Below are 24,329 nucleotides of genomic sequence, written 5' to 3' on the forward strand. Positions count from 1 at the left end.
CGCTTAAGAAATGCCACTTTTCCTTTGTGCCTAAAGCGGAGCAACTGCAAGCTATTCATGCAGTCGTTACCGGTAATGATGGTTTTGTTAAACCCGAACAGGATTTCGCAAGTGTGTTTGCTACATGTACAAGTACAGGGAAAGGTTACGTTATACATCTTCAGTTCCCACAGCCTGCTCCCGTCTGACCTTGTAGCTCAGTCGGTAGAGCGGCGGAGATCTAACCCGAAGGTCGTGGGTTCAATTCCCACCCTGGTCAGAGTTTTTCTCTGTCCTTGTGTGGGCCCAGTTCCATCAGTAGGGCTAACGCTCATATGGTTCATATGGGATAGAAATCTAGCACTTCACATTACACTCCATTCAGTTAATTCTGTTTGCTACATGCAGGGGCACCCAACGACCAATTTGTTGTAAAATGTATTATTATAACCCAGTTAATGAAAATAAATGTTATTAAGGCATTTTCTGGTGTTTTTCAGTGTTGCTGGGAAAAAATTATCTGTTCCTTTTTCCCAGCAAGACACACAAGAAATTTCCCAGCCAGCTAGATAAAAATGGTTGGTTTCCCAGCCAGCTGATCAAATTTATTTCCCAGCCAGGAATTAAATTAATTAATTAATTAATTAATGAAAGGAATAATACCACTACTATTACTACTACTAATAATGATGATGATGATAACAATAACAATACTTATATTGATAATGATAATGGAACGATAATGTGAAACACACAGCTGTAGTTTTTGTGTTAGTATGATACTCTACATGTACTGCTGTTTGGAGCAGTTTGAATTTTAGGAGCCTTTTGTCACCCTGGAAAGCGAGCACAGAATTCATAATACCTAGCAACATTGTACACAAAGCAAAAAAATACTTGCTAGGATAAACCTGTATTGTCTACAATAAGGCAGAACAACCGGAAACTTGAAATAGCTCTTCATTTTACATTTTTATTGATCTCTTCAGTTACACAATTGCTAATGTCCAATTCCTTGCTATTTCCATTGTAGCCTGAAAAATAATTAAAAAGGAAATAAATTAGAGACCGTGATATTAATTGGGTAGAGCCAGCAGTAATGCTGATTGAGTTTTCAGATCTAGCTATGGACTCACTAATCATTGTTATCACAGGGGACCCACACAGCGGCGGGGTTGGCGCAGTGGTAAGATCTCTGCCTTTCAACCCTAAGGTCCCGAGTTCCATTCCCGGTTCTGCCGAGACTGGAACATTTGGCGACCTTCTTTCCCGCTAAAGTTTACTCAGCTTTCCATCCTTCCGAGGTCGGTAAAATGAGTATCAGCATGCATGGACTGCTTAGAAGCGGCTGCTATTTGCGCCTGTATATGCTTCCAGTCCGCTGGGGGTAAATTGATCATTGTAAAGCGCCTTTGAGACGTTAGTGATAAGGGCGCTATATAAATGCACCACTTCACTTTACCTTTACTTTACACAAAGGGTGAATTTAGAAGCAATGTATGAGAATAGCAAAAAGTTCCATAATTATTATTGTACTATTCTGCAATAAATATTTACACAAGATGAGGATAAACTATCTCAAATGATGTGCTGTTGTTATTATGGCTGAAAATGGCAAATTGTAGCAATTTTTACCAGAGCAACACACGTTCTTGAAATCGTTAAATTTCCCACAAGCAGCCACAATAACGACACAGCAGAACATTTCGGATGAAGGTTAGTTAATGCAAATATTTATCCCAGAATTGTACAATAATATGGAACTTTTTGCTATTCTCATACATTGCTTCTAAATTCAATAATACCAAGGATCAAACACATTAAGTAGGCATCCTGTGATTGTTAGTATTTGTAAAAAGTAGACTCGAGCCCCTGTAATTCTTAGATGCAGAAACCTTCGTCACAAGCCTAACTCAACCTGATGGAAGAGAGATGGTCATAAGAAGGAACAAACAATGAATGGCCATCGTCACAAGCCTAAATCAACCTGATGGAAGAGAGATGGTCATAAGAATGAACAAACAAGGAATGGCCATTGTCACAAGCCTAACTCAACCTGATGGAGGAGAGATGGTCATAACAATGAACAAACAAAGAATGCCCATCGTCACAAGCCTAACTCAACCTGATGGAAGAGAGAGCGTCGTAAGAATGAACAAACAAAGAATGGCCATCGTCACAAGCCTAACTCAACCTAATGGAAGAGAGATGGTTGTAAGAATGAACAAACAATGAATGGCCATCGTCACAAGCCTAACTCAACCTGATGGAAGAGAGAGGGTCGTAAGAATGAACAAACAAAAATGGCCATCGTCACAAGCCTAACTCAACCTCATGGAAGAGAGATGGTTGTAAGAATGAACAAACAATGAATGGCCATCGTCACAAGCCTAACTCAACCTGATGGAAGAGAGAGCGTCATGAGAATAAACAAACAATGTATGGCCATCGTCACAAGCCTAACTCAACCTGATGGAAGAGAGTGGGTCGTAAGAATGAACAAACAAAGAATGGCCATCGTCACAAGCCTAACTCAACCTGATGGAAGAGAGAGGTTCGTAAGAATGAACAAACAAAGAATGGCCATCGTCACAAGCCTAACTCAACCTGATGGAAGAGAGAGGGTCGTAAGAATGAACAAACAAAGAATGGCGATCGTCACAAGCCTAACTCAACCTGATGGAAGAGAGAGGGTCGAAAGAATGAAGAAACAAAGAATGGCCATCGTCACAAGCCTAACTCAACCTGATGGAAGAGAGAGCGTCGTAAGAATGAACAAACAAAGAATGGCCATCGTCACAAGCCTAACTAAACCTGATGGAAGAGAGAGGGTCCTAAGAATGAACAAACAAAGAATGGCCATCGTCACAAGCCTAACTCAACCTGATGGAAGAGAGAGGGTCCTAAGAATGAACAAACAAAGAATGGCCATCGTCACAAGCCTAACTCAACCTGATGGAAGAGAGAGCGTCGTAAGAATGAACAAACAAAGAATGGCCATCGTCACAAGCCTAACTAAACCTGATGGAAGAGAGAGGGTCCTAAGAATGAAGAAACAAAGAATGGCCATCGTCACAAGCCTAACTCAACCTGATGGAAGAGAGAGGGTCCTAAGAATGAACAAACAAAGAATGGCCATCGTCACAAGCCTAACCAAACCTGATGGAAGAGAGAGGGTCCTAAGAATGAACAAACAAAGAATGGCCATCGTCACAAGCCTAACTCAACCTGATGGAAGAGAGATGGTTGTAAGAATGAACAAACAATGAATGGCCATCGTCACAAGCCTAACTCAACCTGATGGAAGAGAGAGCGTCGTAAGAATAAACAAACAATGTATGGCCATCGTCACAAGCCTAACTAAACCTGATGGAAGAGAGAGGGTCCTAAGAATGAACAAACAAAGAATGGCCATCGTCACAAGCCTAACTCAAGCTGATGGAAGAGAGATCAGGGTCGTAAGAATGAACAAACAAAGAATGGCCATCGTCACAAGCCTAACTCAACCTGATGGAAGAGAGAGGGTCGTAAGAATGAACAAACAATGAATGGCCATCGTCACAAGCCTAACTCAACCTGATGGAAGAGAGATGGTTGTAAGAATGAACAAACAATGAATGGCCATCGTCACAAGCCTAACTCAACCTGATGGAAGAGAGAGCGTCGTAAGAATAAACAAACAATGTATGGCCTTTGTCACAAGCCTAACTAAACCTGATGGAAGAGAGAGGGTCCTAAGAATGAACAAACAAAGAATGGCCATCGTGACAAGCCTAACTCAAGCTGATGGAAGAGAGATCAGGGTCGTAAGAATGAACAAACAAAGAATGGCCATCGTCACAAGCCTAACTCAACCTGATGGAAGGGAGAGGGTCGTAAGAATGAACAAACAATGAATGGCCATCGTCACAAGCCTAACTCAACCTGATGGAAGAGAGAGGGTCTTAAGAATTAACAAACAAAGAATGGCCATCCTCACTAGCCTAACTAAACCTGATGGAAGAGAGAGGGTCCTAAGAATGAACAAACAAAGAATGGCCATCGTCACAAGCCTAACTCAACCTGATGAAAGAGAGAGCGTCGTAAGAATGAACAAACAAAGAATGGCCATCGTCACAAGCCTAACTCAACGTCATGGAAGAGAGATGGTTGTAAGAATGAACAAACAATAAATGGCCATCGTCACAAGCCTAACTAAACCTGATGGAAGAGAGAGGGTCCTAAGAATATACAAACAAAGAATGGCCATCGTCACAAGCCTAACTCAACCTGATGGAAGAGAGATCAGGGTCGTAAGAATGAACAAACAAAAAATGGCCATCGTCACAAGCCTAACTCAAGCTGATGGAAGAGAGAGGGTCGTAAGAATGAACAAACAAAGAATGGCCATCGTCACAAGCCTAACTCAACCTGATGGAAGAGAGAGGGTCGTAAGAATAAACAAACAATGAATGGCCATCGTCACAAGCCTAACTCAACGTGATGGAAGAGTGCGGGTCTTAAGAATAAACAAACAAAGAATGGCCATCCTCACTAGCCTAACTCAACCTGCTGGAAGAGAGAGAGAGTTGTAAGAATGAACAAACAAAGAATGCCCATCTTCACAAGCCTAACTCAGTTTGGCTTTGTACAGAGACAAAGTATAACTAAAGATAATTTGTGATTGTTGAAAAGGAAAAGTAAACAATCTGCCAAGTAAAAAAGAATTAGTGCTGTTGGTCACAATAACAGTACTTGATTTGTCAATGTATGTGTTGATAACAACAGTTATTGCTGACACAATCATACATTGTAAGAACAATAGTATGTCTTAATTAAGCACTCAACCCAATACAAAACAGCTGATCATCAGAAGCATTCTCAGAATTAAAACCACAGTCTCACCAAAACCAAGAAAATTTTCTTAGTCACAAAAAAAAAAAAAACAATAGTAAAAGCCTGCATATACGAACAGATATATATTTTTTGTCTGGCAAAATAGGGATACTTGGATGCAGGCTTAAAGTGGGTTCTTGACAAGGTCCTAATTTCTATGTAGGAGATATAAGTATTGATTACTAGAAAAATAAATATTTGCGATCTCAAAGTCAAACTCCTTGGTTAAAGTGTTTATTGCAATTTAACTGTTACTTACATAATTATAGAACCTGCTTAATTTTAGTTCACTAAACAGGGTTTTGCATAATTATGCCAAATATCTGCCAACAGGTTCTTACAAAAGGATCTCTTCGTAGGAGTTGTCGAGAGTAATAAATCGTCTTTCTAACGAAATAAACTAAATTAAAATAAGTGCGAATTTTTCTTGATTTTTACCTTGTGTTTGAGGAAAGCACCTGGTTGATCCCGTGGCTGCCTACACGAATAAGAAAAATACGTACTGCTGTCAATTTCTTACAATTCGTTGGCTCAATTCGCTTCAACTGTAAAAGATCATCACGCACTTGACTAATACAGATAACCGAATAAAAGCATTAAAACAACTGCAATAGGAAGTCTCATACCTCCGAAAACGCTAACAACAAACACATTGTACACCGTCGAAACTCTGGTCGAAACTGAAATCTGTGAATGAAAATACAAGTTAATACTGTTAAATTCACTCTGTTCATTTCAATTCAGTGTAGAAGAACATCACGAGAATCTCAGCATACAGATATAATAACAATGGAAATTAATCTTACATGTAAATGAGGAAAACAGCACAATCCGTGTTCCTCGATCTGTGCAACCTCCAGGCGACCCTCCGCGCGCTTTTAAGGACGGTGTCTACTAATTAAAGATATTTTTCCCCCGTTGTGTGATTATGCAGGAAATGTAGATCTTAACAAGTGTTATTGAAATCCAAAAAGAAAATTGGGGGTAACCACGCATTTTTCAAGATAATTCATGAATAATATTTGTAAAAAGCTGTAAAATACAAAGCGATGTGTGGCGTTCTTTCTCAAAAATGCATGGTTACCCCCAATTTTCTTTTTGAATACCAAGAGTACTTACTAAGATCTACTTTCTCCGGATAGTTTTAAACCGCGAAAAATATCCCTGTATTAGTGAGCATCAGCGATAGGAAATCCGAGTATCTGGAGATGCGCAGAACCTATGCGCAATAACAATAGTAGGCACCGTCCTTAACAAACGAACAAAACCGACACAGGTTTTTTCCGTAAGCGCAATCACTCTGACCAGCCGTCGTACAATGTATGTTTGTCGTTCTCAGTCTTCAGAGTTTCTACAGCCAGCTCGGGTTGAAATGCTAGAAAAAGTCAGTAATTCCCAGGCAAAACCTCTATCAAATAAATTTCCCAGCCAGCTCAACGGAACACCTGTATTTTTGCCAGCAAGCAAGATTCCTCTGAGGAACAGATAAAGTGAGGAACAGATTCGTTGGGTGCCCCTGATAATTCGATGTTCTCTTTCCTGACACTGCGAATCACACAGTAATTTTCATATACGATTTTTTGTCGGAGTTTCAAGGTTCCCTTTATTTACATATCCAGTCTGGCATCTAATGCAATATGATTGGCTAATTCCGAGCATGCGCCTGCAAGTAATACAGGACTCTCTCTTTTCCCGCGTGGGTTCCAGGTCCATTTTCAGGGCAGGGTAAGAGGGAGTCCCGGAACAGGACTACTGAGTCCTAAACAAACTAAAAAGTATCGTGCTTTTGGTTTTTGTCAAATTTGATTTTAAACAGAGGGAAATGAAACTTTATGAAAGTTGAAGTTTTGGCAGCTATTCAGCTGATGTGGACCTGCTATACCCACCCACTCATACACCCACAAAGGAAAGCCACAGCACCAGGAACGTCATCCCATATACTCTTCTCGAGAAGTGCGTGGGTTCTTTGACGCCCCACGGGGAACTTATGAACATGGAAGATATTTGACGGAGCCTACGGTTTAGTCTTCATCCGAGAAGAGTTAAAAGTCTAAACCTTTGCAGGTGTCATTGCCTTCAGTTATTTTAAGACCCTTAATGTTTTCATTGTTATATTTTATTAAATTTTTAACAGTCACATAACATAAGTTCACGTTACACTTGAATATCAAAATACATACAAAAAGAAAAAAAAGACCCCGAGTGTTGGTGAGACCGTAGCCAAACTCACGACCTTCCACACAGAGACCCGATGCTCAACCAATTGAGCCACCATGTGCAGACATAGCAGTTCCCATTGTCCGTACTAAGCCTCTTACCCACTTCTCCCCTACACACCAGTCCCCAGTTGTTCGAAGGGTGGATAGCACTACCCAGTGGATAAATCATTATCCATTGAATAACTCAATTGGTTTTGCAAGTGTTTATCCGTTGAATATCAATTTATCCGACCGGTGGATGGTGTTATCCACCCTTTGAACAACCGAGGCCAGCATTTTAAGCAAACCCCAGTTTGGCAAACAAATGCTAACTTACCGGAATTCACAGCTATGTAAAAAAACTCACATCCTTGTCTGCACGGTTCACCTTCACCATTCTGCAGTGGAATCGTGATAAATTGTAGCACTTGCATGAAACAACGCTTTAGAATTCAATAATATTAATCCGAGAGAAAGAAGACTAGTGATAGGGATGTTGGCTACTACCTGAAATAACGTCAGAGTTCAAAATGGCAGTCAATCAGTTAAAAGAGGCAGAAATCGATGCTTCAGTGGAAGAGTTTTGATCCTGGGGTTTTTAGCAAAAAAATTATTCTGCTCGGGCTTGCTGTATATAAAATGATTATAACCAACTCGGAGCGTCATCTATCAACCTCATATCCAGTGTGCCCTCGTAGAATAATTGTTAAATATTACATGTTAAGCTCAGGGAGATCAAACAGACAAACCGAGACTCACAGACAAAATAATGAAAAATTAACAAGGTTGATGCATTGAGTAGACTTAAAGTTTCTTTTAGATACTGCAAAACACTGAGCAATTTTATCCAGGAAGAGCAATATACAGACATCTGCAGTAGACAAAAGGGCTAACAAGCTATGACCAATAGTAGTTAAATTCTCGTAAACACGCAGGATGATGATTTTTCTGGTGGATAGCTCTATTCACCTTTTTTAAACTGGCCCTGCTAATGACGCTTACTTCAGTTGCAGCCCTAGGGTCTGAATCACCTGGAGCGCACCTCGACCCGATCGGGCAGAAAGCATCTATAGACAAGACTGACCACAATGCGCACAAAATTGGCACGGTTTCCAAAATTGTGGCACAGTAATGAATATTTGGAGCTCGAGTGGTGTGCACACCTCCAGAGATGTGCTCGGCACTCCCATAATCTCTGGAACGGGTGCCTAAATTTTGCGTGTATTTTGACAGCCGATGAATGCCCGATTCATGGAAATGAAAATCGGTCCGATTAAAAAAATATGTGGCAACGCAACAGATTTTTTGAAGTCGAGCCGACACTCCGAGAGAAACCCCCGTGTCAATCAACAGGCATGCGAGTGGATAAAGTGTTCAAAATGGCGGATACTAAAAGGACAACGGGAAGATCTTTGGAGGAAAAATTACACATTTTACATAATTTTCACGGTACGATTTATCGGCCCGGCAAAACTGGCTGACAAATCGTACCGTGTTAACCTGCCTTAAGAATTTCGGTTCTACGTTGCCAAGCAGCTACACATTTCTTTACTAAAACGTCACTTAAAAGATTCGCAACCAGGGAATTGCAATTTTTGTTACTTAAAAAGGTCACCTAGCAGTTTCTGATAAGCAAATGGTTTGCTGGAAAGTTCTTGGAAGGTAACGTTTAGCTAGCAATTTCTGAAGTGAAGCTTTCATTCCCTAAACTTTTAGGACACTTCAATTTGCAGCTAAGATATTCGAACAGATCAAATTTTTCTAGGTGATAAAAATATGTTTTTGGACAGTCTTTGTACGTTACAAAGAGCCTAGACACGGGTCTCAAAGGCTTTTGGCTTAATTTGCTCCTTGAATTCCCTTGATTGTTTGCTAAGATGGCAATTAGGAGCGCGTGTTAAATGCGGGCGATGATATGTTTATGTTTTAGGGTTAGCCGTTGTGAGAGCTGTGGGAAAAAATGCTGCGGTCTACACCAAATGTAATAGGTCAGTGGTATCTCTCTTTAGAATAATTACATAGATGATTATCGAAATTCTCTGTACTGATTGGCTGCCCTTGAGGTGATTGTTACGCGATCATCGCATAAGCGGTTTTTCAAATCTTGCGTGTTACTAACAAACTCACGAAACAAAGGACAGATCTGTGACAAAATGACGGCAATTGCAAGACACCGGGTTTTTGTTAGTTCTGTTTTTTTTTTTTTTTCAAGTGTTGTAAAGTTCGACAAGAAATGTGCGAATTCAACACAAATTGTCCAACTCTTGAGGTTTTGGAAATAGGAGCGGATTTTGGGGCTAATTTGTTGAAATTCAAACACGCTTCCAAGTAGCCTGTTCCAGGCTCCAAGAAAACAACTGCGTGCGGCGTTCAAAAAGGAGTGGGGGGCTTGGGTCGACCCAAGCCTCCACTCGTTTTTTGCATTTTCATTTGCATTTTTTTGGTTTCATTTTCTCAACTATCTGGGAGCCTCGAACAGGTTAGCTTCCAACAAGCTTGATTATTTTCATGATTTATGCACGCGCTTACTGCAAAGGGACTTACTCTGTTACTTACACTCATAAAACCAGTGACATAGTGAGTGGTGCACTTAAAGTGCACTACCACTAAAAGCTGAGATCATATGAGACCACGAGAAAATAAAGGAGGTAGCCTCCTTTATTTTCTCTCGATGAGACTAATTAGAATAGATGCAGGAGGCAATAGGACGCAACGTGGATTAATATGCTACAGTCTCAAATCCATGTGTTACCAAAAGATTCAATCCAACCACAAATTGTAAACAGACGACCAGTTGTCTACTTTGAGCCGCTACACAAAGGCTTTTCCGCGCTTAGGATCGAATTCACTTCAATTTTTGTTTGTTTCTTAAGTTTGTTAGCAGATTGTTTCATGTTTAACTTCACACGCCCCTCAATGATGGTGTCTCACTAAAATCGTCGAAATTTTTAAACTTTAGGACACTTTTTGCTGGTTCTGTCTGCTTCCTAAGTTTTGTTAAGGACGCTGGTATATGAGCTTTATGCCTACCCAGTTCATATTAGTGTTATTACTGACAAAAGTTTACTTCTAAAAATCGTTTCCACGAAGGTTTCGTCCTGGCGTACGAGCTCTATAATAACCTCTACAAAAAAGCTATTAGATTTGTTTGCGTTGCTGCCAAATTCACTATTTTTCCGCCACAAGGTCTAAAACAAGAGAGAAATAAAGAGGCGAAACTCTCGGTCAGCTCTTTTGGCGAAAGACTGCCCGAAGCAAAAAAGATAAAACCACTTTTCAGCTAAATAGGCAAAAATACTGAGGGCTGCATCGATGCGGACAATTAAATTGATACTGAAGTTTTCAGAAGTGGATCTCCTTATTACTTCTTTTCCTGCATGTACATTGAGGGCTATCAATTCCTTTCACAACTATTCTATATTTCAATAGACGGGGAACATTTTAGGCATCTCGCTTCCACTAAAAATCGGTGTTGAAAACTGGCACGTATATGCAGCTACTGTGGGATCAGAGCCCATTTGTTCTTCACAGCCATAGAGAGTGTCTATAGGTCGAAGGGCCTCTGTTAGCAGGGTATGCGCCATGATCATATGAGGATTACAATTGAGTTTCGCAGGGTTCATCATAACAAACAAAAGTATTTCGCATCGGTTTTGTCTCAAAAATCGATTTCAGTTGAAATCAGAATCCGTCTAGGTTTCATTAAATGTTGTTTTAGGAATTGTAGATGAAAACCTCTCATTTTCAAGTTAACGTCTAAAAGACACCACACACAACGCCATTACTTCGCCTCAGTAGAAACTGAAAACAATATTGAATGATATCGCCGATGGAAGCACAATATTATCAGTGTGATAATGAATTTGGAATAAGGTTTGGTCGGAAACGTGTTCAGGTCGCAGATTTTTATTATTTTTCTTGGTTGTTTGAATTGAATAGCCATTACGGAGCTATATCATTATATCATAAATGCTTCTTTTCTCGCTGATATTCTTCCTTTTAAGACACCGGCTCGAGGTTAACGTTTAGGAATTGAAATACTTTTAGCCAGCATTTTTCCGGCAAATATAACCTTTTGGGCAAATCCCCCTTTTGTAAAGGCAATCATAATTTTGGGAAGGATCAGTTTATAGTTAGGACAAGGTGCAGGTAGTGACATGTTCATATCAAAAACTGATAATAACAATAACTTGACCAATTCATGGGCTTAAATGATATCCTAACGCCTAATCCATAAGGAAATAATTTCAAGGGATGAACTTTTACATTTATATAAATTTGCTTCTTCCTCTCTTAAAACATTATACTTTCCCAGTTTAATAGAGAAGGTGGATCGTAGTATTAGCGTTATATTCATCATTGCCTCGCAGGCCAAAAGCTTTCAGCACTGTCAGTTGAATAGGTGCACGTTCACTTATTTATAAAAAAAGATTTTTCTCTTATACCTAAGAAGTTTCGGTCAGTGCCGTGCATTCATTTTCCGGGGAGATTTGATTCGAATTGTAGCTTAATTGCGAGTTAATATGATAAAGAGGCGCCAATTTTTGCTAGTAGCATATCTGAATGCTCTAATCACTCCCTCTACTTTTGTGTTCATGATGAAAACAGAGATGGGTGGTCAGAATAACACCAAGAGAGATCAGGGTCCATTATGTTTATGGTTCATTCTCTTTGGCTGTGTGAATATTAAAGCAAAAAGAAAAATATTTTTCCAGATGTTAGCGCAAAAGTGAAAAAGAAATACGGTAATTTACAGTTATATTTTGCTTTCTACTCACTTTTGCTGCTGGTTGCTGTCCATACTTCAGCGAAGGAATCATGTTAAAAAAGATTGAAAGATAATAGATGTAAAGCTATGCGGTAAGAATTGTCTCGGACTAAAATGTACGGTTGACACTGCTCACATACTAAAAGTGAATCTTCTAGTTGATCAATTACAATACTGGTTTCATTTACATAGAATTGTCAATTTTATGATTATTACTGTATTTACTTACCTTTTCCTCGCATTTTATAATCATATGTCCACGTCTAACTGTGTTGAAAAACGCTTTGCTTTCATCTACACCACAACTCTCCCGGGCAAATATAGAAATGAAACCAACAAGATTGAGAAATTTCCTCTTCATTTTCCAAAAAGGAAAAAAATCCGAAGTTCATGTATTCCCAGAGATCTCAGTGCCCACGGATTTGTGGTAATAAAGTCATAAAGACAGCTAACGTCAGGTGAGGAGAAGATGATACTCAAATATTGTGACTTTCTTTCGACTGACAATAACTAATAAGAGTCTCAGTTCGAATGATGGAGTGCTGGCTAAATTTTTTCAGTTGCTCTGACCGAAAAGTGTTACACCTCTGCTGTTATCAATTTGAACTGTCAAGAGATTTCAAAAACAATGCACTTCGTCGAGACTCGTAACAAAGAAGAACAAAATTAAACAAAAACAGAACTTTTTGGCCGTTCCACAGCGGGTGTGACGTCACAACGATACGGTTTCAGAACAAAAATCATCCGGCTTCTTTACACGAAACTGAGATCAACAAGAGGCTGAGAGTGAAACGGTAATTGAAAACATTTTCAATTAAATTTATTAAAGCAAAAAATACAGATTTGAAAAGATCGACAACTTGAATTTTAAAGCTGTTACATACAAATTGAAAAATACATGAAAATGGTTTCCTCTGATGCCCTAGTGAGGACACGTCAAGTATTGAATCGGTTACGGTTTGAGTTGCACGCCCTTAGTGGCATAAAATGGCTATTAAAATAGAAAAATTATGTTAATTACCATATTTATATGTACTTTTCGTTGATGCTTTTAGGTGAATGCGATAGATTGACAAGGGTAATCAAGTTATCAGTTTAATCTCATAAACTCGGTAAATCTTCCTTTGTTTGATTTTAAAATGATCGCAATATGTATAAACTGCCCATACCAAGCATGCACGAAAAACGTTATGGTTTTTGTCAGTCCAGATTCAGTAAAAATTATTTTTCAGTGGACTCTTCTGGTGCATAAAATAAGAAAAGCTTGAATCCTGTATGTAATCAAATTTGCGGTGAATCTAAGAAATGTTGTTTCCCATTAAAGGACGATTATCTCTTCATTTTCTATTTTTTTCTCCCTACTTGGTACAAAAATCATCATCCACATTTCCAGCGGTCGTGTATGTTACGTAGACGATGAGCGCAATAAATTTAGAGTGCCAGAGTTTTTTTTTTCGTATTTAAAAAAATATACAAATATATATAATTTGTTTTACAAACCAAGAGTGGACAAAATTCCATAAATGTATCGTAATGAGTGTCAAATATCGCTTATACGTTGTCCAAATGATTCAAGTGAAACAAACGTTGTATCCGATGGCGTGTTTTATTTTTCTCACAGTAAATCCAGCACGCGGCCATCTGTCAAGACGTCAAATTTCATGAAAATTACAACCTTCGTACAAATGAAACGTTTTAGCTTAAAATCCTTTTTTTTAGAAAAGCGACCATGTTTGCTTGCTAACACCAACTGGGAACTTTTTTTTTTGCAGCGAGTGCCAACTTCACAAAGCAAAGCTGGTTCAGTTCAGTTCACTGTTGCCACAATTCTCAATATTATCAATAACAATACATACTTTAATTTTAATTTCATTTTTATTTTACTTGTATTTATATACATATTTTTAAAAATTTTGTACCTACTTTTTAAGGACATTTAGTGGCGAGGAAGCTCATAAAGAAACCAGAAGGCTTATTTAGGTTGCGTTCGATTGACCCTATTCCGGAATAAGAATACGTAGAGAGATGATTTAAAACGGTTTGTTTGGCGTTTTGAAGCAACGAGGATAATAAAGATATGTTTAAAATAGCATTTTAGCAAGTATTTGACAAGTTTAATCTGAATCTACGTAAAAACGAAGGATTTCTAACTTCCATTCCATGTATTCAGTATTCCGGAATACGGTCAATCGAACGCACCCTTAATATGAGCTCGCACCCTTAATATGAGCTCCTTAAAAATGAGATTTGAGATTTGAGATAGCAGTAGGCTAAAGGTGCCAGATCGTGGTCGATCTAGTCAACAAATTTGTATTTTATGATAGACAAGAGTTATGAGGTAAAGATGACTGTACGACTGAAGTTAGTATAATTCCACTTCGTCAGGCAGGACTTCACTTCTTTTTGGAGTCAAGCAAACAGCTTGCCATGCAAGGCATGGATCGAATAAATCATGAGCTTTCCGTGACCCCGTAGTAAATATCCAATCGCCCAGCGGGCATAAAATTTCGTAATTGCAAATTTTATATTAGAAACGGATCTGACTATCCTCTTGTATTATCATATGTTTTCGTCTGTACTCAAGTTTTAATGAATTCCACCACTCACGTGAGGAAAGGGATGAGCAAAATGCTTTGTGAGGCACTCGTTTCCCGACACGTGAGGGCAAGTTTTAGACTGAGAAAAGTGCGCCTCGTGATGGTCCGCAAAATCACACGAACGTCCACGAACGCAGTATTTTGGTCACTGAAAAGCGACAGGTGATGATTAGTGACTTGTCATCTAACAAAGAGTAGGGAATAGGTCGAGTTAAACCGCGATGCCCTAGTCTTACTATCAATTCCATCATCCTAAAGGTGCTCGGAGAAGAACAGAACTAAGGGAATGCATCATTTGTTTAAAGGAAGGACGTGTTTGCAGTCTGATTGTGAAAACAGGTTCACCTTTGAACTGTTCTCTTCTACCGTAAACACAATTAGAAGCTATCCGTTGAGATACTGTTGACACAAGTTGTTTTAGTTATTTGCCCACTGTCCAGCCCAATTCAAGACCAAGTTGAAGAAGAAAATTCCCAGGGTTTGAAGTAAAATGCTCTATGGCGGCAAAGCCGAGGGGAAAATTCTCTTTTTCCTCGACGTCGCCGCGATGTTCCCCGAAATGCATTGACTGCCGATTCAGCAATCTTCTCTACGTATCAAACTGCCCATGAATCGTGATCAGCATGGCAAAACAGAGAACGCTGCCGCAAAAGATAAATAATTGCGATCACATCACAAATCAGTGAAATGTCAGTTTCCACTGAATTTTTCTTTTAACCTAAATAACAAGTTTTTTTTCGACGACAAATTTATCTTTAAGCTTTTCACTGTTACTACCCTAAAACGGGATCTAGGGCAGCAAATAGGCCGGGGAAAAGTTGACAGGTGAGGCAAGCCGACTGCAAAGTTATTTTTCCATCTTGCTTACCGGTTGCACTATTGTACAGTCTTAAAAGCGGCAGTGGGTTAAAGCGTGAGTTTTTATGTCTTAGGTCAAGAAGTACGCATTGGAAGGTTTGCTGCTGATGATCTGTTTATTGCACATGTAAGCTGCTATTAAAAATTTATACCGGAGATTTCGACATTCCCCGTTTTCAAATTTCTATTGGAGGTTCTAGATTTAAAGAAAACCTTTAAATTTCTTTATCTCGCATTTTCAAATTTTTTATCTCGCATTTTCTATCTCGCATTTCTAGTTTGTTATTTCACATTTACAGTTTTTTTCTCCACCTGGGATTATCTCGCATGTCCCCTACAGGCTTCCAACGAGTTAGCGAACGACATTAGAACTAAAGTGGGCGCAAATTATCAGTAACTAACTGCTTGTCGTTTTTGTCACTCTTATCGCTACTTAAAGTCCTTAGCTTTTATTGTATACATTTTTCTATCTTCTACTTTTTAGAATATATTAGGATCGTGGATTACATGTTAACTAACTGATTAGGCCGTCCCCCTTTTTTTTTTTTTTTTGTTTACCGTCGAATGCGTTTCTTGATATTGGGTCGGTCGGTCGGATTGAAAACAAAAAAACCTAAAAAAAAATTATAAGCATTCTCGGAATCGGAGGCCTTGTACCGGGGCATCATAGCTGTGGAGCCAGGAAAACAACAAGACGTGAACCCAAAATCAATATGGCGGAAACGTTGGCGGATGTTGTGGCAAAATTAAGACAGCGTGGGAAAAAGGACCAACCACCAAAACTCGTGTGCGACAAAAAAATGGCTTAAAAACCTCGTTAACCTTTTTTTTTCTTTGGAAAATGCCCAAAATTTGGGTCGGTTGCACGACGCGAAACGGAAAAAAAAGGGGATGGCCTTAAGCTAAGCGCATATTTCACATTAAATAAAGTATCTTTATCTTATCTTTAACAGGTGATGCGGGAACACTTCCTCTCCATTGCAATCTTCCATTTCTCTACGGTTGTTTTTCATATTATAGTTTCCCTTTGTTCTTCTCAGATCTTCACAGTTCCCTTGGAGAGAAAAAAGGCACAACCTGCCTTTGCCGGTTCCGACGACAAAGTAATATTGCAGCTCTTCTGAAATTTGGCATCCTGGTTGCGTACAGAATGGAATTAGCAAAGGAGTTTGCGAAGTAGAGAAAGATACACGCATAATTCAACAACTTGATTGCTAACGGCGAAAGGGAAGTCATAATGTCGTTAGAAAAGAACAGAAAAGAGCATATTTTATAAGGCAACCACAGAAGTAAAGATACTAAAGTCACGATAAACAATGTCTTGGTCAATTTTTTCTCTCTACTGACTGCACGATCATGGTGCTGAGGAAGTACGCCGCAACAAACGTTTACAGCAATGGATACGTAAGAAACACAGATAACAAAAAGACAAATTGCATCAAATGACTTCCATACGTAAAAATAAAGGTCTCTTCGGGTTTGACTGATGACTTGAAAGAAGTTGCAATTAAGGAAGCCAGAAGCCAACTGACAGCGATGACTGTACCATAGACCCGTTGTGTGATAACGCGGTGTTCAAATGGTCGACAAGTCGCATGCACTCTTTCTATAGATATCATAGCGAGGTTTGGTGAGAAAATTGAGTGCTGATATTACAGCCATTTCAGTTCCATACAAAACAAGCAGCGTAGTGCAGACAGAAGAAGAAAACACCATATTGGAACTTTCCGTCTTACAATACACCTGTCGAAAAAATAGGACCACACATTTTCAACACGTTTTAAGCAAAGAAACTACCTCGCTGATTTGTTTCAAACTGACTTCAACAAGAGATTCTAAAATTTTAGAATTATCAATCAAATAATTTTTATTTTGCTACATGTAGGCAACTTGGCTAAAAACATAAAGGTTAGATTGTACCATGGTCAAAATGTTAACGTTGGTAGTAGAGATGACGGCAAGGATTATCACAGTACCGCGATACGCAATATCGCCATGCAAGCACGGTGATTCAAACGTTTTCATAGTTGTTAGTTTTATTGTGTGTTTTGTGCGTGTGTATAAAAACTGGTAAACCTTGCCGTAGCTGTATACTTACATAACTCTTTAAGTTATCCTTTGTTCGTCTTTCGTTTCTTGAGTCGGCTCTCTTTTCTGGCTTACACCAAGTTTCCTTGAAGGAAATCCCTAGTCCACAAACGCAAACAACTGTTAGTCTTTTCTGTGAGAGCGACCATCAAACACCCATCAACATTAAACAATTTCCGCCAGCAAAACAATTTCTTCTACCATCAGTTAATTTCAAGCTATTTTCAGTGTCACCTTACATTGTCATATTGAATTTAATTCATGGTACAACGACATCATGTTACCCAACGATAACATGCGTCAAGGTGAAACTCCACTTAAGTTGACAAAAGCCCTACGCGGACTAAGAAAGCACACCTGCATGCATTAAAATATTTGGAAAAATTTTTGCTCTGAACTCTATCAATGCCAAACAACAGATGGCGCTAGGAATATAGTAGGTGTAGCCTGCTAGCAGGCTCAATTGTAGGCACGGAAAACGCAAGCTGGCGAAGCCGGCGAGAAGAATGGGACGAGGACACGCACCCCAACCCAACCTTGAAACATTTTTGCTTAGCAACCAAAAAACATAAGTAGATTCCATCCCTTACCCACTCTAACCGTGCAAAACCTTCCACAGTTCGGGAGTTTTTACGAGTCCGGACGCATAGTGGAACCGTGCCGGTCAAAAAGTTCAGGTCCCAAACTTGCACACTTAACCGATCAAAAATTAGTCCAGTTCCACCGGTCCCGTGTGAACGCAAGGTGGAACTGTGCAAATTTTGTCCGTGAACAAATTTGTCCGGATCCGTGTAAACGGGGTCTCAGTTTACAGTGTCCCTCCAGTGCTAGAACGACCAGACACTTACAAAAGTTATTTTCCTTTTCAAATCAATTCTTTTTTTTTTTTTTTTTTTGGTTTAGAAGTGCCTCTGAATGGTTAGCTTCAAACAGAAAATGTGGGCCATGGTCACGATACTGCATTTAGGCCTAAGGACTGCGTCAGTTTGAGTTTAGGGTTGTCATTATGAAATTGCGATTTGTTTTCAGAAGTTAAGGTTAGGGTTGGCGTCATAAATAGGGTTGGTATTTAGGCCAAATCAGTGGATTTCTGACTGGTTAACTAAGTAATACAATTTGGGTAACATTACAGACACTGTCCACTAAGGTGACCAAGTGTATAGATGCATTATATTTGTTTTAAATTTAATCTGAATACAAGAAATAAAGATACAGTCAAAACAAAGTGTTGTTACCTCATTTCTTTGCAAACTGAACAAATGCCACTGACAATAACCCTAGCTTGCTTGCAAAAAGCAGTTTTGAACGAAATTTCTTTGTAATAATCGAGTGTCACATTGCTTGAAGTGCAAGGGTATAACCTTGAAAATGAAATAAATCCCTTACTGATTCCTTGTGGAATCAGTGGCTAGACTTGTGGAGTTACTATTTTAGCATATTCTTTCCTAATCTCCATTTTTTTGCCCAACGGCATGTTCATGTGTACAGGACTCGTTTTTTCTACCCTGTCTATTCAGCTTGACTTCAACCATGTCATCGATCTTGACAGGTGCCTTCCTTGGTTGCTTGGTTTGTTTTACCATTTCTTCATTGTATTGACTCTCTTCTTCACGTATCTTCTTGCGTTTGGCTGCTCTTTCAACAATTTCACGCTGATCATTGTCAAAAGTGTTTTTACCAGAAGCCAGCTCTTGACATTTAATGTCTTCATCAGTGTTCTGGTGGTTCTCACGGTGGGCCGTTATTCCGAAAACCGCTTTGTGTGGTGTTGTGTTTGTTACAGTTAAATTTAAATTCAGGTTAATTTTTATTTCAACCTAGGTCATTTTATTTTAAACTAGATTGAAATTGAAAGTAGGAAACATCAACAAAAACTCATCAATTATTAGCAAGTACGTGTAATATATTGGTAATTAAATTGTTCCTAGAGGTGAGTGGATGAACTTAGTGTAGCTTAAATTTTTTCATGAGTATTTTATAAAACCCCAATGGTTGTTAAGTCTAGGCACTGATTTTAAATGGTTTGCATTAAGGTTGGGGCTAGGCATACTGTGCATGACAACCGATTCTACTTTTCTTTCTCAGGGCTTTTTAGAAGGACATTGTTGATTGATGAACCTCGTTAGGAGGGCAGGGGGTAACAATATTAAATTATCTTCGAAGGAATAAAAGAACTGAAACATACATGATGTATAATGACTATAAGAAATGTTGGACACTGACTTATTTGAGCGTCAAACGACGTTCTCAAAAAACTTGGTAAAGACGTTTCGATTGAAAAGCTTCGGTCATCCTCGGTTTGAATTTGACAAAAAAGCAACAGCTTCTTCCAACGGTACATATTTGCGTATGTCCATGACTACAAGCTTGAGTACACGTGATCTCTGCGCGAGACGAAGAACATCATGCAAGTGAAACATAAATGTCAGGAATTTCTATATGTTCATTCCCCGCATTCTGGTCTCTCTTTGAATGCCAAGCCTCCAAGAAAAGTCTCTTGTGATAGTCAACTGCCTTGTCAACTATAGTGGCGTGGTCAAAGTCCATATTATGGCCAAATTGGTTTGCGTGTTGCCCAATTTTAGAATTGCCATCGCAAACCAATTTGGCCATAATATGGACTTTGACAACGCCACTATAGTTGACAAGGCAGTTGACTATCAAAAGAGACTTTTCCTGGAGGCTTGGCATTCAAAGAGAGACCAGTATGCGGGGAATAAACATATAAAAACTCCTGACATTTATGTTTCACTTGCATAATGTTCTTCGTCTCGCGCAGAGATCACGTGTACTCAGGCTTGTAGTCATGCACATTTAACAATTATTCGCCGAAGGCGAAGTGATTATCGGTAAATATTCACCGATAATCACTGAGCCTGAGGCGAATAATGGTTTTAGTTTAAATACACAGGTAATTATTTCAAAAAAGAGAGAAAAAAAAACATTTCAACGCGAAATCATCTTCACTTACATTGGCAAAACGACAACTGCCAGCTATTTTGTCCGTCGAGGTAATTATCGGCTGATAATCCGAGACAGCGAGCCAATGAGAGCGCGCGATTTTGCATAATCAGCTATGTATTTATACTAATTAATAATTATTCGCCGAGGGCGAAGTGATTATCGGTGAATATTCACCGAGACGAAGTCGAGGTAAATATTCACCGATAATCACTGAGCCTGAGGCGAATAAATGTGTTAGTATAAATACACTGTCAGGTGATTATTTCAAAAAACGCGAAATCATCTTCACTTACAGTGGCAAAACGACTACTGGCAGCCATTTTGTCCGTCGAGGTGATTATCCGCTGATAATCCGAGATAGCGAGCCAATGAGAGCGCGCAATTTTGTACAATCACCTGTGTATTTATACTAAAGTTTCGTAATCGCAAAACTGTCAGACAAGAATTTGAAAATAGTAAACATTTCTGCACGAAGCTAGCCTAGGTGTTTTAACAAACAATAAGCTTAAAGTGCTACTGTGATCAAATTTTTATCCCTTGAGTTTTTTGGTTTATCACATAGAGTACCATGAAACATTAAAAACGCTGTTTACCGTTTGGAAATATCTGCATTGGTTCCAGAGATATTTAAGTTTGAAAAATGTGTTAAATATGCAAATGAGAAGGCTGATGACGTCATTCACCCAACCCAGTAGAACATCAAGAATATAAATAGAGCTATCTCGGTCAATTTGCAACAGAGACCATTGAAACTTGGTGAGCTGATAGTTCTGAAGACAACACACCTACGACTGTAAAGAAATTGGTTCCCATGGCAACTCACTCTTTTCCAGTCCCCTCCAACCTGATTTCAATATTTTGGTGATCTCAGGCTAGACCTAACATCTTTATATGCTGGCAGGATCATGCAGAGGAGGCACCATTTGCAAATATCAAAACAGAACGCCAAAGGCGGTCTGCAAAGCTTTTAATATCAGGGAGGTCTGGAACCCAGTATGTTGCCATGGTAACAAAAATGGTATGCTCATATTGTGGAACACATTTACTAGAATCTTAGTGCAAAGAACCAAGTATTTCTGATACAAATTGGCTGAGATATCTTTCTCCATCATACTTGATCAAAATTTGGTAGGGTTTATGACGTCATCACTTGGCTAATTTGCATATTAAAAAAACTTGAATATCTCCAGAACAAAAAGAGATATTTGAAAATGGTAAACAGCATTCTTCTTCTCGTACAGACTACGTGTTTATGTGCCAAAATGGCTTCGATAGGGAAGATTCAAATTTCGTCACAGTAGCACTTTTAGGGTTTACTCCAGACATAAAAAAACAATATCACTTCGATTTCCCGCGCAGGCGTTTGTATGCGTTGACTGCCGATTCAGCAATCTTCTCTACCTATCAAACTGCCTATGGAACGCGATCAGCATCGCAAAACGGAGAACGTTGTCGCAAAAGATAAATAATTGCGATCACATCACAAATCAGTAAAATGTCTGTTTTTACTGAATTTGTTTTAACCTAAAAGACAAGTGTTTTTTCGACGACAAATTTTTCTTTAAGCTTTTCACTGTTACTACCCTAAAACAGGCCTTAAGGCAGCAAATAGGCGGGGAAAAGTCGACAGGTGAGGCTAGCCGACTGCAAAGTTATTTCTCCATCTTGCCGGCTGCACTATCGCACAGTCTTAAAAGCGGCATTGCGTTAAAGCGTGAATTTTAATGTCTTAGGTCAAGAAGAACGCATTTGGAAGGTTTGCTGCTGATGATCTGTTTATTGCCCATGTAAGCTGCTATTAAAACTCTATACCAGAGATTTCGACATTCCCGTTTTCAAAATTTCTATTGTAGAGATTCCCCGTTCCCCACTCCTCGATTCCCAGGTTCTAGATTTAAAGAAAACCTTTAAATTTATTCATCTCGCATTTTCTAGTTTTTTATATCTTCGCATTTTCTATCTCGCATTTCTAGTTTGTTATCTCGCATTTACAGTTATTTTTGTCTCCACCCGGGATTATCTCGCATGCGGGAACGAGCTAGCGAACGACATTAAAACTAAGGTGGGCATAAATTATCAGTAACTAACTGCCTGTCAATCTTATCGCTTTTACTTTAAGTCCTTAGCTGTTATTGTACATTTTCCAGTCTTTTAGTTTTTAGAATATATTAGGATCGAGGATTACATGTTAACTAACTGATTAAGCTAAGCGTATATTTCACATTAAATAAAGTATCTTTATCTTATCTTTAACAGGTGATGAGGGGACACTTCCTCTCCTTTGCAATCTTCCATGGAAGAGTATTTTATTTCTCTTAGGTTGTTTTTCTGACTATAGTTGCCCTTTGTTCTTCTCAGATCTTTACAGTTCCCTTGGAGAAAAAAAAGGCACAACCTGCCTTTGCCGGTTCCGACGACAAAGTAATATTGCAGCTCTTCTGAAATTTGGCATCCTGGTTGCGTACAGAATGGAATTAGCAAAGGAGTTTGCGTAGTAGAGAAACATACACGCATAATTCAACAACTTGATTGCTAACGGTGAAAGGGAAGTTATAATGTGGGTAGAAAAGAACAGAAAAGAGCATATTGTAAAAGGCAACCACAGAAGTAAAGATACTAAAGTCACGATAAACAATGTCTTGGTCAGTTTTTTCTCTCTACTGACTGCACGATCGTGGTGCTGAGGACGTACGCCGCAACAAATTTTTACAGCAATGGATACGTAAGAAACACAGATAACAAAAAGACAAATTGCATTAAATGAATTCCATACGTAAAAGTAAAGGTCTCTTCTGGTTTGACTGATGACTTGCAAAGAAGTTGCAATTGAGGAAGCCAGAAGCCAACTGACAGCGATGACTGTACCATAAACCCGTTGTGTGATAACGCGATGTTCAAATGGTCGACAAGTCGCATGCGCTCTTTCTATAGATATCATAGCGAGGTTTGTCAGGGAAGCAATAAGAAACATATTCCACAACATATGGAGAACCTCAAACCCTTGGCCTATTGAACAGTGTCCCTTCCAAATGTTGCATGTTTTTCCCAAGTCAATGTAGGTACATGATACCGGAAATGCCCCAACTAACATGTCCGCAACTGCCAGATTAATTACCAAGTACATGCCAGGCTTACGAAGAAAACGATTCTTTACGAAAACAAGAATGGTGAGAAAATTGAGTGCTAATATTACAGCCATTTCAGTTCCATACAAAACAAGCAGCGTAGTGCAGACAGAAGAAGAAAACACCATGTTGGAACTTTCTGTCTTGCAATACACCTGTCGAAAAAATAGGACCACACATTTTCAACACGTTTTAAGCACAGAAACTACCTCTTTGATTTGTTTCAAACAGACTACAACAAGAGATTCTAAAATTTTAGAATTATCAATTAAATAATTTTTATTTTGCTACATGTGGGTAACTTGGTTAAAAAGATAAAAGTTAATTCGTGCCATGGTCAAAATGTTACGTTGGTATGAGATAGGACGGCAAGGATTATCACAGTACCGCGATACACAATGTCACCGTGTAAGCACGGTGATTCAAACGTTTTGATAGTTGTTAGTTTTATTGTGTGTTTTGTGCGTGTGTATAAAAACTGGTAAACCTTACCGTAGCCGTATGCTTACATAAATCTCTTTAAGTTATCCTTTGTTCGTCTTTCGTTTCTTGAGTCGGCTCTCTTTTCTGGCTTACACCAAGTTTCCTTGAAGGAAATCCCTAGTCCACAAACCCAAACAACTGTTAGCCGTCTTTTCTGTGAGAGCGACCATCAAACATCCATCAACATAAAACAATTTCCCGCCAGCAAAACAATTTCTTCTACCATCAATTAATTTCAAGCTATTTTCAGTTCACCTTCCATTGTCAAATTGAATTGAATTTATGGTACAACGACATCATGTTACCCAACAATGACATGCGTCAAGGTGAAACTCCACTTATGTTGACAAAAGCCCTACGCCGACTAAGAATGCGCAATTACATGCATTAAAAT

The 24,329-nt window shown here is 39.0% G+C and overlaps 2 protein-coding genes and 2 long non-coding RNA genes across 6 annotated transcripts in view; 2 read left to right on the top strand and 2 right to left on the bottom strand.

The window, feature by feature from the left end:
* Positions 1-12,361, bottom strand: part of LOC138043440 (uncharacterized) — a 19,753-nt gene extending 7,392 nt beyond the window's left edge. For all 3 annotated transcript variants that reach the window (XM_068889708.1, XM_068889706.1, XM_068889705.1), the window contains exons 1-3: positions 12,050-12,361; positions 11,831-11,854; positions 7,390-7,450 (exon numbers count right to left, since the gene is read on the bottom strand). In XM_068889708.1, coding sequence (XP_068745809.1) covers positions 7,390-7,450; positions 11,831-11,854; positions 12,050-12,181 — 217 coding nt within the window. In that variant the 5' untranslated portion in view covers positions 12,182-12,361. The remainder of the gene's footprint in view (positions 1-7,389; positions 7,451-11,830; positions 11,855-12,049) is intronic.
* LOC138043443 (uncharacterized) overlaps positions 1-13,069 on the top strand; it is a 19,241-nt gene extending 6,172 nt beyond the window's left edge. Inside the window, exons 2-3 of the long non-coding RNA XR_011131261.1 lie at positions 8,983-9,040; positions 12,876-13,069. This is a non-coding gene — a long non-coding RNA (uncharacterized lncRNA). The remainder of the gene's footprint in view (positions 1-8,982; positions 9,041-12,875) is intronic.
* Positions 13,070-15,305: 2,236 nt separating this feature from the next.
* Positions 15,306-17,198, top strand: LOC138043442 (uncharacterized). The gene is made up of 2 exons (XR_011131260.1): positions 15,306-15,402; positions 16,316-17,198. It is a non-coding gene; the product is annotated as an uncharacterized lncRNA (long non-coding RNA).
* Positions 17,199-22,655: 5,457 nt separating this feature from the next.
* On the bottom strand, positions 22,656-24,121 carry LOC138043439 (trace amine-associated receptor 7f-like). Its single transcript, XM_068889704.1, has 2 exons — positions 23,945-24,121; positions 22,656-23,607 (listed from the first exon to the last, which is right to left on the bottom strand). Exon 2 carries the CDS (start codon positions 23,578-23,580, stop codon positions 22,690-22,692), a length of 891 nt encoding a protein of 296 aa, XP_068745805.1. The 5' UTR covers positions 23,581-23,607; positions 23,945-24,121; the 3' UTR covers positions 22,656-22,689.
* Between the last annotated feature and the right edge of the window lie 208 nt (positions 24,122-24,329).

The sequence above is a fragment of the Montipora capricornis genome, chromosome 3 (assembly GCF_036669925.1).
Source record: "Montipora capricornis isolate CH-2021 chromosome 3, ASM3666992v2, whole genome shotgun sequence".
Lineage (NCBI taxonomy): Eukaryota > Metazoa > Cnidaria > Anthozoa > Scleractinia > Acroporidae > Montipora > Montipora capricornis.